The 14,034-nt window shown below is 40.9% G+C and overlaps 1 protein-coding gene across 1 annotated transcript; it reads left to right on the top strand.

The window, feature by feature from the left end:
* The first annotated feature begins 1,271 nt into the window (after positions 1 to 1,271).
* LOC134670810 (nuclear transcription factor Y subunit alpha) lies at positions 1,272 to 13,914 on the top strand. Its single transcript, XM_063528632.1, has 9 exons — positions 1,272 to 1,431; positions 2,221 to 2,394; positions 3,024 to 3,087; positions 3,562 to 3,690; positions 4,238 to 4,329; positions 4,515 to 4,700; positions 7,667 to 7,749; positions 8,250 to 8,340; positions 8,824 to 13,914. The coding sequence occupies exons 2-9, from the start codon at positions 2,227 to 2,229 to the stop codon at positions 8,896 to 8,898; spliced, it is 888 nt and encodes a 295-aa protein (XP_063384702.1). The 5' UTR covers positions 1,272 to 1,431; positions 2,221 to 2,226; the 3' UTR covers positions 8,899 to 13,914.
* The last annotated feature ends 120 nt before the right edge of the window (positions 13,915 to 14,034 follow it).

Here is a 14,034-nt window from a genome sequence, read left to right as displayed (position 1 = left end):
TTTCGTAACTAACAGAATACAGATCAATTTCGTAAGCAGTAAAGAAATATTTTATTAGAAAATGTTTTATTCAGAACCTAGTAAACGAACTTACAAATAAAGAAATATTTTATTAGAAAAAGTTTATTCTTTGTAATCGAAGTCTGAATTAAAATATTCAATGTCATTTATGTTTGAGCTAGCGTCAAAACAACCAGAGACCCTCATAGGAACTATCTTCATCTAAACTGGATGTGCTTGAATCCGGCACGTAGATTACGAATTCTTGCATATCACCTACTTTTAGCGGTCTTTTATTCGAGATACCGTAGGTACTTTTACACAATCCTGAAAAAGAAATTACATATAAATATGCATAAAATGGCAAGTATCAAGACTATTTGTCAGTTATTTTAAAGATCATGAATGACCTGCATATTTATGAAAATTAATATATTTTTAATGAATATACTTACCGATTATATACCGGAGACAAGTTACTTAGGGGGGTAATTATTTAATATTAAATACAACATCAATACCCGCGAATAGCGGAAACACGTTCCGCGACTTTTTGTAAGTAGATAGTCGGCTTTTAGCCCTTTTCTTCCCGCTGAAAAAACCGAAGAATGTTAAATATAATTTTCCCTGTGGTTTTATGTACGGTTTTATCGTGTTTTGAAAATATTTTATACATAAAACTTGCGGTTTTTGTTAATAAAAATATACATTGACAGAAGTTTGTTTACTTTTTACAAGACAGGTGTCAAAGGTTTGATTGCCATATAAAATTTAAAATGTTAGTTCCCGTTTCTGCCACAACTCTTCTCTTTCCGCACAGACTCTAAACATAACTTTACCGGTCTGTTAAGTCAGTAAGAATCAGAGGAACCACTACCGCGACCCACGTTCGACGTGTTGCCTATGTCGCACTTGTAAATTCGTACATAAGTGAGACAGGGAGGCAACACGTCGAACGTGGTCAAATACAGTTGATTTTTTCTGTCTTTGTTTGCAATGAGACAATCCTGGGCCAAATTATAAGTGTATATATAATTTTCTATTTTGTTTCTTTCATAAACCATTTAGTAAAAACAATTCGTGTCTAACGATGACCACAAAAAGGATTACTTTCGCGTTGTATTCTATAATCGAATATGGATTACTGATAATTAATAATAGTTTAACGACACTCAACAATAATTTTATTCAATCATAGGAAATCGTCATGATTTGTGCGGTTTTCTACCATTAGTAGGGTATCCCAAAACGCGAAGCCAACCATAGACGAGATTTTAATTACGTGAGCGAACATTGGATAGTGGAACGTCCGCGCTTATTTGGGAGTGGTAATGCGCCGAACCAATCTACTGCGTTCCCGTGATCATTGACTTCGGCCATTGGTCTATCCTTTGTCAACCAATCATTGAAAAACCAGTGAGGAGACCCAATGTAAGTTTACAATTTTGACTGAATATCACTTTGGAAATGAACATGCTTTACTGGAATTATCGGAAAAGTTTTATTTTACACGAGAAAATGTATTACATGTTTGAAGAAATAACTTGAAATCGGCCATTTTGATTGCGTTGCCTTCGCTCATAGTTCTAGGTTCTAGCGAGTGACGTGAACATCTTATGACAAAGTACTTTTCCGATTCCACGTAAGAGAAATTATCTTTTTCGAGATAGAACTCCTTTCTCTATATTTGTTTCAAATATTCTTATACCATCTTGTGTAATTTATACGAATTACTTCGATTAACATTACACGCATGTACTGCCGAATATTCCTACTGTACTCTATACCTACTTAATTACTTAATTAACCTTCCATCAACATAATTAAACTTGTTTTAGACGCTTGAAGGCAAAAATATTGACCGGTAACTATTTTTGTAACTAGCAAATGTTTATAAAAACTTGTAATTTAATAATAAGCATTGCTCAGTTCCCAATAAATAATTTTATTTACTAGGGTTGTGTTATCCCTCATCAGATCAGGGATGTGGCAAATATAGCAAACTCAGAAACGATTTCCTCTCTTAACTGCTTGTTTTACAGTACTTAATGCTATCAATAATTTTTTTAACAATGTCAAATACTTAGGGCATATTGAAAATTTCTGGACTGGCCACTTAGAAAAAATAAGTCATCTCATATAATCTCAGAATCTTTCAGTATGACCCACGCAATTAAAAATTAAAAATATAATGTCAATAAACAGTGTAACAAATTCCAGTGAGCCATGGAGCACGCTCAGATCCAGAGCTCGGACGGTACTCAGGTGATGACCATCAACGGTCAGCAGCTGCAGGTGCTGCAGATGAACAGCGCCGGTCCGCACATGATCCAGGGGCCCAATGGACAGCAGATTGTCGTCCACGCTATACCAACCACGGCACCTACTATTCAGGTATATAATAATGTAAACCTTTTATTTTAGGTGTTCAAACATAGGTACAAGATATATTAGAGTTAAAACTAGGTACATTATCAAACTGAAAGTTTTTAAAACTAAAATTAGGATGTAGGTATGTATGAAAGCTTATAATTTTCTATGTGAAGGAACAGTGACTATTCATATACACTAACAAATGAATGGGTTTCTGACATCTTACAAAACCTGTAGTGTTAATTTTATTGAGTTATCTAATAAGTAGAGAGGGAGTAGTTAGCTGATGTTGCTTGTTTTATCTACTACTGTGTATCATTACTGAGTGGTATAATTATATAAATATTCATAAGAAAAATTACATATCAGATTTTAGATAAGATTCATGATTTAATAACTATTACGAGGGACCAATAATATATTCAATTAAGCACAAAAGTAAAATCTGGGAATGCACAGTTTAGACTCTTAAAAGCATTTTAGACTTTCCTTAAAATACTTAATGTGAGATTAACTAAGTTTTTTTATACATGCATACACAGCTGGGAACTCCACAAATCCAGGTAGTAGTATTTTATCAAGGTAACAATTATAGTCAATAAATGAATTGAATTATCTATTTACTAACTAGATCTTGTTGACTTTTGCAGATGGCAACACCCAATGGACAGCAACTCCAGCAATTACAGGTCCTACCTCTGTCCAGCCTTCAAGGTAAGGTCACGAATAATACAATATTTTATTCTACAGCAAATTAGCTCACGTAAAACTCACTAGAGTTGCACGGGTCCATATTCTGTGGTGGCTGCTTGACATCAGGCGGTCTGCACGCTTATTTGCCACCGGCATGACAAAAAAAAGATTGTAAGTTTGGTAAACATTAGATATTTAGAATTTTTCTTCTATAGCAAAGAGACTAAAAATGTTCAGAAGAAATGTCAAATTATTCATAATCACTACACCTTATAAAACAAAGTCCCCTGCCTGTCTGTTTGTGTGTATGCGGTTCTCACCTATGAATAGAGTGATTCCTGAGGAAGGTTTTAGTGTATAATATGTTAACTCGTGTGAAGCCGGGGCGGGTCACTAGTGCAGAACAAAATATTAATGCTTTAAAACCATGTTTTTGTACAGAATAAATCCATGAAATGCTTTTGCTCGGTTTTAATTATTAAAATTGTATTTCAGGCACAAGTAACAACATCCAACCCATGCAGCTGGTGCAAACAGCCGACGGGCAGACATTCATCTACCAGCCGACTGCCAGCGCTCCTCAGCCTGCCATCGACCAGCATCAGATCATCCATCAACCTGCTGGTAATTAAGTTATACCTTCTTCTTCTTCTGGTGCCATGCCCAGTCTAATATAAGTCCAAGTCATACCTATACAGATTTTTATAAATTAAGAATTCTATTTAACCTTTTGAACGCCACAGACGACAATTGACGTCAACGCAAAATTGTGACAACGACGCCAAAGACGGCATTTGACGTCGATCGTTTTTTGATGAAAATGTACTGCAAAAACACCCCACTTTTAGGTTGGCATTATTAATTCACAAAACCACAGAATAAATAATAGTACTAGGTACAGAAGACTTACTCTCTAACAAAACGCGTCTGTCGCGATCAGCACAGATATGGCCGCTAGGTGGCGACAGCGCCACGCGCGGCTTATGGCAAACCCCAAAATTGGGGTAGAACGGATGTACTTTTAGCTACCAAAGCGACGAAATCGCGGAGTGAGCCACGCCTGACAAAACTAAAATATTACCCCCGTGGCGTCAGTGGCATGGCAAATGGAGAGGTTTGGCGTTCAAAAGGTTAATTTGCTATACATAATGAAATCTGTTGTATTTTTCAGTGATCAACTTAAATGGTAACCTGGTGCAAGTAGCGAATGTCGGCAACGCGGTGCAGCAACAGCAAATTGTCAACCAGCCCAACATCGTGATGGTAAATATCTACGAACACTTGTTTATTTGATAAAATAAGAATTAGAAATATTTATTAGCACAAAAAATTACATAAACATAAATTCATTTAGACAAACAAAATAATAATTGTTTTTTGAACACCTGGCCCGCTTAGCAACTTCTGCTGCTGACTGTACAACATTAGACGTGACAATTCCTCCGCAGATGGTAAACAACAACAACAACAACACCAACACCGGAGCCAGCACATCATCAGCGCCGTCGGAGAGCGCAGCATCAGACGAGGAGCCGCTCCTGTACGTGAACGCGCGCCAGTACAAGCGCATCCTGAAGCGCCGCGCCGCCAGAGCCAAGCTGCACGAGATGGGCAAGATACCCAAGGAGAGGCCGGTGAGTAACCAACAACAACAACAACACCGGAGCCAGCACATCATCAGCGCCGTCGGAGAGCGCAGCATCAGACGAGGAGCCGCTGCTGTACGTGAACGCGCGCCAGTACAAGCGCATCCTGAAGCGCCGCGCCGCCAGAGCCAAGCTGCACGAGATGGGCAAGATACCCAAGGAGAGGCCGGTGAGTAACCAACAACAACAACAACACCGGAGCCAGCACATCATCAGCGCCGTCGGAGAGCGCAGCATCAGACGAGGAGCCGCTCCTGTACGTGAACGCGCGCCAGTACAAGCGCATCCTGAAGCGCCGCGCCGCCAGAGCCAAGCTGCACGAGATGGGCAAGATACCCAAGGAGAGGCCGGTGAGTAACCAACAACAACAACAACACCGGAGCCAGCACATCATCAGCGCCGTCGGAGAGCGCAGCATCAGACGAGGAGCCGCTCCTGTACGTGAACGCGCGCCAGTACAAGCGCATCCTGAAGCGCCGCGCCGCCAGAGCCAAGCTGCACGAGATGGGCAAGATACCCAAGGAGAGGCCGGTGAGTAACCAACAACAACAACAACACCGGAGCCAGCACATCATCAGCGCCGTCGGAGAGCGCAGCATCAGACGAGGAGCCGCTCCTGTACGTGAACGCGCGCCAGTACAAGCGCATCCTGAAGCGCCGCGCCGCCAGAGCCAAGCTGCACGAGATGGGCAAGATACCCAAGGAGAGGCCGGTGAATAACCAACAACAACAACAACACCGGAGCCAGCACATCATCAGCGCCGTCGGAGAGCGCAGCATCAGACGAGGAGCCGCTCCTGTACGTGAACGCGCGCCAGTACAAGCGCATCCTGAAGCGCCGCGCCGCCAGAGCCAAGCTGCACGAGATGGGCAAGATACCCAAGGAGAGGCCGGTGAATAACCAACAACAACACCGGAGCCAGCACATCATCAGCGCCGTCGGAGAGCGCAGCATCAGACGAGGAGCCGCTCCTGTACGTGAACGCGCGCCAGTACAAGCGCATCCTGAAGCGCCGCGCCGCCAGAGCCAAGCTGACGAGATGGGCAAGATACCCAAGGAGAGGCCGGTGAGTAACCAACAACAACAACAACACCGGAGCCAGCACATCATCAGCGCCGTCGGAGAGCGCAGCATCAGACGAGGAGCCGCTCCTGTACGTGAACGCGCGCCAGTACAAACGCATCCTGAAGCGCCGCGCCGCCAGAGCCAAGCTGCACGAGATGGGCAAGATACCCAAGGAGAGGCCGGTGAGTAACCAACAACAACAACAACACCGGAGCCAGCACATCATCAGCGCCGTCGGAGAGCGCAGCATCAGACGAGGAGCCGCTCCTGTACGTGAACGCGCGCCAGTACAAGCGCATCCTGAAGCGCCGCGCCGCCAGAGCCAAGCTGCACGAGATGGGCAAGATACCCAAGGAGAGGCCGGTGAGTAACCAACAACAACAACAACACCGGAGCCAGCACATCATCAGCGCCGTCGGAGAGCGCAGCATCAGACGAGGAGCCGCTCCTGTACGTGAACGCGCGCCAGTACAAACGCATCCTGAAGCGCCGCGCCGCCAGAGCCAAGCTGCACGAGATGGGCAAGATACCCAAGGAGAGGCCGGTGAGTAACCAACAACAACAACAACACCGGAGCCAGCACATCATCAGCGCCGTCGGAGAGCGCAGCATCAGACGAGGAGCCGCTCCTGTACGTGAACGCGCGCCAGTACAAGCGCATCCTGAAGCGCCGCGCCGCCAGAGCCAAGCTGCACGAGATGGGCAAGATACCCAAGGAGAGGCCGGTGAGTAACCAACAACAACAACAACACCGGAGCCAGCACATCATCAGCGCCGTCGGAGAGCGCAGCATCAGACGAGGAGCCGCTCCTGTACGTGAACGCGCGCCAGTACAAACGCATCCTGAAGCGCCGCGCCGCCAGAGCCAAGCTGCACGAGATGGGCAAGATACCCAAGGAGAGGCCGGTGAGTAACCAACAACAACAACAACACCGGAGCCAGCACATCATCAGCGCCGTCGGAGAGCGCAGCATCAGACGAGGAGCCGCTCCTGTACGTGAACGCGCGCCAGGTACAAGCGCATCCTGAAGCGGCGCGCCGCCAGAGCCAAGCTGCACGAGATGGGCAAGATATCCAAGGAGAGGCCGGTGAGTACATATGTACAATCACCACACGGGATTGTTAATTAGGATTCTTGCTAAATTGGAAATTTTATGGCGTAAACATGGACAAAGATATTGGACAGATGGAATACCACCCTAACATACAGAGAGGCTGAGGAATCGGTATTTCCGCTACCACCAACTTACACATACACCGCCAATATTTAAGGAGAAGATAACTACCTGCACAATTTATTTGTCCAATGTGTATTTTGTCTCAAATTTTGCTAAATGAGAGAGTGAAACGCAATGACATTGCGTTGGTCCAATATTACAGGGTTCTATGTTTCACTTTTATCGATTGTTTATACGACAACGGTTTCACTCACTTGAATTTTTAGTCGCTATTGGCGACATGTTTCGGGCCCGTCGGGGGTCCTTCCTCAGGCTCGAGTGCTCGCGGCGGCTGCAACTCGAGCCTGAGGAAGGACCCCCGACGGGCCCGAAACATGTCGCCAATAGCGACTAAAAATTCAAGTGAGTGAAACCGTTGTCGTATAAACAATTTAAAATATGTCTCACGAAAGTTTAATATCGATCACTTTTATCGAACTAAAATTTGAACATTGTCATAGCCTACGCCTCGGCTAGTCTGTGGCCATGAGTAAGCCCATTCATAATAATAAAAAAAAAATTGTGACATTAAGTCGAATTTGTGAATTAAAACTATCTTGAAAATGTTACATAGAACCCTGTAATATTGGGCCAGCGATTGAACAGGTGGAATACCACCCTAATGAAAGTTTAAAATACTTTTTATTAAGTATTAAGTTTATTTTTTTCAGAAATATCTACACGAGTCCAGGCACAGGCACGCAATGAATCGAATACGCGGCGAGGGTGGCAGGTTCCATTCCGGCAGTAGGAAGTAAGTATCTGTATGTTCTGAAGAAGAAGATGAAGAACTGGAGACTCCTTGTCTGTCATTTTCCATACATGAAAGTCTGCCGATTTTTGCGGGGGAGGGGCACGTCAAATGTATGTCAGAAAACGTCAGTCCATACAAAACTTTGCACAATAGTGCAAGGTTTTCGGCAGAGGGGTAAGCTCTTAAAGGAGACTCCTGTTATTAAATGCTCTAAGGTACCTACTTGATTAAAAAATAAGTAAAGTAAGTGACGTTAAATAATATTATACCGGATAAGATGCTCTTATATTTATGAAACACAAGTTAAAACATTGGCGAGTATCGAATGCGAAACACTGGGGCCCACCGCTACCTAGTATCGATAATCGCGTTTAGTATGTAGTTTTCCATGAATATACGATTCTTGATATATTTCTCTTCTGACGACATAAAATATTTGATTGTGATGTGAGGCGCGCATTGTGTTCACATACTGACGTGTTGTAAACTTACATGTGTAGGAATATGGAGATGGCGGAGCAGGGCTCCGAGGAGGAGCACAAGCCTCTGGAAGACATCAAACCGGACACCGTATCTATCACCATTATTCAGGTAAATGCCCTCTCGGTTTTAACCTTTTCGACGCCGTGTCAAACACAAAAGCTGTCACTCGGACACCACGTCACCGAAGTGTCAAAACTGAAATTGAAGTTTATGCATAAGCACGTAGGTCTATGTTGCTCTGTGGCCTGTGACCGATTGATCCGTCTTTGGCGTTGGACCTGCGGTGCGGATATATAGGTCACTAGCGTCCAAAAGGTTAATAGATCTAGAATTCATGAGAGCCTTATATCAACTTCGCAAATACGATATTTTTAATTCTGAAACTTAACCCTTGATTCCGTAAATGAAGATTATTGCACAAAAAGATAACCTATTTCATGTTTTATAGATTTTTTTTTACATTTTCATTTTTAGTTTTTACGTGTGTCTATAGATGTCAGTAAATTTACTAAGACAATAACCCTCTATACTATTAATTTTTAATAATCTACTATTTTGTAGAAAGCTAACCAACCATCCTCACCTTTCCAGGACGAAGAATCCCAAGAGCGCCAGCGGAGTCACTGGCGGCGCCTCGCGCCACACCAACCCGTGCCTTCTGCGTAGCGGCCGACACGTGCACGCTGAGACTGAACTAGGCCGAGCCGGTCGCTTACTTTAGTTACACGACGAAACGTTCCATGTTAGCGCACCGGCCGAAAACTTATGGGGAAGACCGCTATACATATCCAGTTGGTTGGTGAGTTATGATTTACTATGGTTAACCTTTCCAACACCGCGCCATCATGAACCTTGCTGGAATGCACGAAGGTTGAAATTGGACTGTAACCGCGCGCGTCTGTTGACGTCTTCGGCTACAAGAGCACCTAAAGTGATCATAAGGAGTGCTGGCAGCGCCAAGAACATTTATATTGTTACGGCGTATGCTGTCAATGTAACCTACATATTTTCTCGTAAAGTTTATATCGGCCCAACTTTGCCGATAATGTTGGCGTGTGAGTTAGGACGTAAGGCATTAAAAGGGTCAAAGGTTTCCTAAACTAAGCTAGCCTTCTATTAAAAAACCACCGCGTAACTACACCAACCGACTCGAGTTAAGTGAATGGCGGTGATTATAGATGTCGCTTTCGACGATAGTTCCTTTTTATGTAGGGACAGTCAATTTGACAGATGCCTTTCCCATTGTTCGTGTTTAATTTATTAATATTAATTTATTGGAAATCTTACCGCTGCCAGGCTTTTTTATGTCAGCTACATAAATAATTGGTTTATAACAGAATGGACAATAGATTATACGTGGGTCGATCAACTATTTCTTGTTGTTATTCTGTCCCATCAGCCAGGAGACAATTGTGGTGTAGTTTGTTAGAACAACGGCCGTACCATGTTCTACAAACATTCTTAGTAGATGTCCCATTGTGGAAAAGCCAACTATCAAAGAAATTCAAGTTTGGTTCATTTAAATACGAAAAAACTAGTCATTTAAGAGTGACCCAGGAGATCGTAACCATGGCAACGAGTGACAAGAAAAAGTTGATTCACCCACCTATAAATTGATGGGTAGGTATGTTATCGCTTTTAAGATAAAAGGCTCGATCGAGGCGAGACATATAATGATATAATGCATTTGCGTTAAGATTATATGTGCGATCTAGACTGATTAAAATCATTTATTTAGCATCTTTATTGTCAAATTGTGCCTCCTATTAATTTAATTAATTAATTTAATGTGGGGTCGATTTAAAGCAAAATGTAACTAATATAAGTTGTCACTAAGGCATTACTTCCATAAGAATGCAATCAGAACTCGCCCTTATCGACAACGTTTAGAGTATTTAAGTAGCTGACAAAATTAATCATGTTTTGTAAACAAGTACTGCGGAGCAAAGCTCCTTTCAGCAGTGAGATACATTTTATGTTTTTGAAAATATCGTACCGTGTGTAAAGGCCTTTAAAGGCTGTTTGACATTAAATCTAAGTATTGTTGATTTTTATTTACTGTTTAAAATATCCGTTAGTAAAAATAGATTAGGCAAATAAAATCGAAGTTTCTAGGTATTAGCATTAGATAGACTAAAAAATCTTGGTGATCTAAATAATTCTAAAATTACTACAACACTGCCCGTAAAAATAGACGACAAATAATAATGATAGCTCCGTATTGGTTAATAATTTTACCGCTTAGACTGTCTAATGGGTCGATCAACTATTTCTTGTTATTCTGTCCCATCAGCCAGGAGACAATAGTAGCATAGTTTTTTAGAAGAGATGCTGTACCATGTTCTACAAACGGGCTTAGTAGATGTCCCATTATGGAAAGGCCTTATAACTACCAAAAAATTCAAGTTTGGTTCATTTAAATACAAAATAACTAGTATTTTAAGAGTGACGCAGGAGACCGTAACCATGGCAACTAGTGAAAAGAAAAAGCTGATTCACGCCTATATTATTGGATCTCAATCCGTATTTGGGTGGACCAATTTCTTTTTTTCGTTATTCTGTCCCGTTAGCCAGGCGACAATAGTAGCATAGTTTATTAGACGAAATGTTATGTGTACTACGTTCTACTATTATGTGACCACCCAAATCAAAAGGGACCTTATGGCGGTCGGCGCTTACGTCGCGTAGTGCCGCATTAGTAATGGCGTAAGGGCCGACCACCATATAAGACCCTTTTGATATGGATCGTAAGATATACTAAGTATAGATGACCCTTTATGGAAATGGCTTAAAAACGCCATGAAAACATGTTTGTTTATTATTTTTTTCTTAGCCTATTTGTGTGTCCCACTACTGGGCAAATTTTAAATACAATAAAATCAGGGTTTTCAGAGTGACCCAGGCGACCGTAACCATGGCAACGGGAAACAAGAAAAAGTTGATTCACCCAGCAACATGCTTAAGATTACGCGTTTAAAACCCATAGTCTAATAAAACATGGTTTTCTCTTCCCAGATTGACACAAGCCTACGTCACAATAACATTGCCACTTTATATAGCGCTATCGCATATTATCATATAGCGCTGTCGCATGATGACGTAGGCTTGTGTCATTCACGTGACCACTAAAAGGCGGGAAGAGAGTACCAGGCGGAGCATATTATTATACCATGTTTAAAACCCTTTACCAAGCTGATATTTCAAAAATGACAATCGAATGTCAGGCTTACTCATCGAAAATGGGACACATGTTTGAAGTGCCGTATGTCGGAGAGTGTGTATTGTCGTCTCTTCTTGAAATATAGTGGGAAATTATGCGAATGATTAGAAAACCTATTAGAAAATTAAGCTCTCTCTCTCTCTCCTCAGCATTATTATTCCCATCTGATTGTGGGGTCTGCTTTTCTGATCTTTTCTCTCCACTTCGCGCGATCGGACGTGTCGTCTACTGAAACGTCGCAGGCCCTCATGTCTTATTATGTATTAGAAAATTAAGCTATGGGAAAATTAAAATAATGGGAAAATATGCGAATGGTTAAATATTATTTCGGAAAAGGAAGCTATCGAGTAAAAGTAAAATGGTAAAAAATGCGAATAACAAAAATATAAATCTGGAAAAAACTATTTTCGGAAGAGACAGTAAACACTCGTGTCGGAAATATATATCCCTTAGCCTGGTAAAGGTTTAGAGCGATAACTCACATACCATAATCGATGTTAAACTAGTAATGGCTAGAGTAGGTTGATAATTACAATATTGTCTAATTTGTGGCAAGATTAGGCCACAATCAGCGTTTTGAACTATCGTACATGAGGCTTTTTAGGCATCACGTTTGTTTGTTTATATTTTTAAATATTGCTGGCAATTTAATGATATTTTGCGTGAAATTGTTAAATTATTGTTTTAAAATTGATTAATATTATTATGTGAAGAGCAGATATAATAAGTTTTAAGATTTCTCAGCAATGATATTCCATGAAATATTGGTCAGCAGATTTTGCGTTAGCTTTATATTTTTGGTGATAATGTTTTATAAAATATGGGGATCGGTCCAAATAAAAAAGCAAATACTGAGAATAAAGCAAACGTTCACTTGTTTATGAGCTTTCAATGATTTTTAGCAAAGAGTAATTGACAATAGGCAATTATCGATTGTAGTCCATATTGTAGGCAATAATCGTTTACCTTATCTGTCATTTTGAGATGTGTTTGTTAGAAAGAGACAACAGGTTAATAAATAGGGGGGGGGGGGGGTATGAAAGTAACTGGCAATCCGATCAATCCGATCCCCTGGGCTAACCATAAAGGCTGATTTAGACGGCGCGCGAACTCGTATGCGATTTTAGTTACATTAAGGACTATTGGTTACGTATCTACCAAACAAATACCGCAATTTAATGAAACTCGCATGCGAGTTCTCACACCGTCTATGAGCCTTAAGGTTCAAGTTTCACGCAAGCAATGTTATATTGCTTGTTTTTTGTTGAGCATCACAGTTAGATATTATTTGGATGAAACATTGTGTTGTTAGCCGTACCTTTAAGATAATGAAGACGTAACGCCGTTTGGCGGTCACCATATTTTTAACTTCCATTATTTTTGTATTTATAACAGTCCAGTGCCATGTTTATCAAAAGTTTGTAACTTGTAATACAAGTGGAAGTCCCTTTCTAACAAAAGTTGTCAAAAAGGGACTTCCACTTGTATTACAAGCTTTTGATAAACAGGGCACATATCTTGACTTGTAACTTATAGGTACTTTTTGTGGCAGGATTTGTCGAATCTTGCTGTACATCTTAACAAACACAAGGGTATCAACAATGTCTAACAAAATACCCTACATTCTACAGATATAGTGCATAATTATTTTACATCGTTTTTTCACGGAAACGTACGAACGTGTCTTGCTATTTTAGTCGGTCTCGGTACAAAAAGGACTGAAGTTGACTTTAATAGCATGACAAATATGAACGTTTTTGAGAAAATACGATGGAAAACAATTATGTACAACATCAGTACAGAATGTAGTGCCAATATCACAATTCACTCATGTCTTTGCTAATTTTTGTACTTATTTCGTTTATAGCAAATCTAAATCCAAAGATAATTTTAACAGACTTGTTGGTGTAACATTATTTTCGCCATTGTAAAACTACTATGTGCCTGAAAACTGTCAAGTTTCCATTTTATCTTCTATCCTATTCGCACTCGCAAAGCCATGTTAGCCCTGTCCCTGTTACACATTGATTAGTGTCAAACGCAAGTTCATACATTTACTACCTACGTTTATAGTGGCTTATGTAATCTCTCACTTAACAGTAATAAATGTGTATAAAAAATGCCTGAAATGTGACGTTATCTATGAAAAGGGACCTTATTGACGATGGCGCTTACGCCATTACTAACGAATAACGATGCTTGGATATAAATACAATACACGCACGCCACTGTGCGGCGTAAGCGCCATCGACAATAAGGTTCCTTTTCATAGATAATGCCCCATATATCTTATTTTTCGAACTGGATATAAGATGAAATGAAAACGACGCCTTTTCGGTTGTACTGCATAGTCATTTGTATGTATGTAAATATGACTTTTTATATATCTAGAACTGAGTATAAACGTATTGTAGTGTTTTATATTGCAATTAAACGAGTACAAAATATAAAATGCACCAAAATGATTGTTTTATTTCTATAATGAAATTTAAATCAGTTTCATTAAAGTTTATTAAAAATCGTTAAGAAACTTATTTTATAATAATGAAGGTTCAGGTAGATTAGTGGTTTTATATTCAATT

This window comes from Cydia fagiglandana, chromosome 14 (assembly GCF_963556715.1).
Source record: "Cydia fagiglandana chromosome 14, ilCydFagi1.1, whole genome shotgun sequence".
Classification (NCBI taxonomy): Eukaryota; Metazoa; Arthropoda; class Insecta; order Lepidoptera; family Tortricidae; genus Cydia; species Cydia fagiglandana.
The sequence above is the reverse complement of the archived record's forward strand: the minus strand, read 5'-3'. Positions and strand labels throughout refer to the sequence as shown.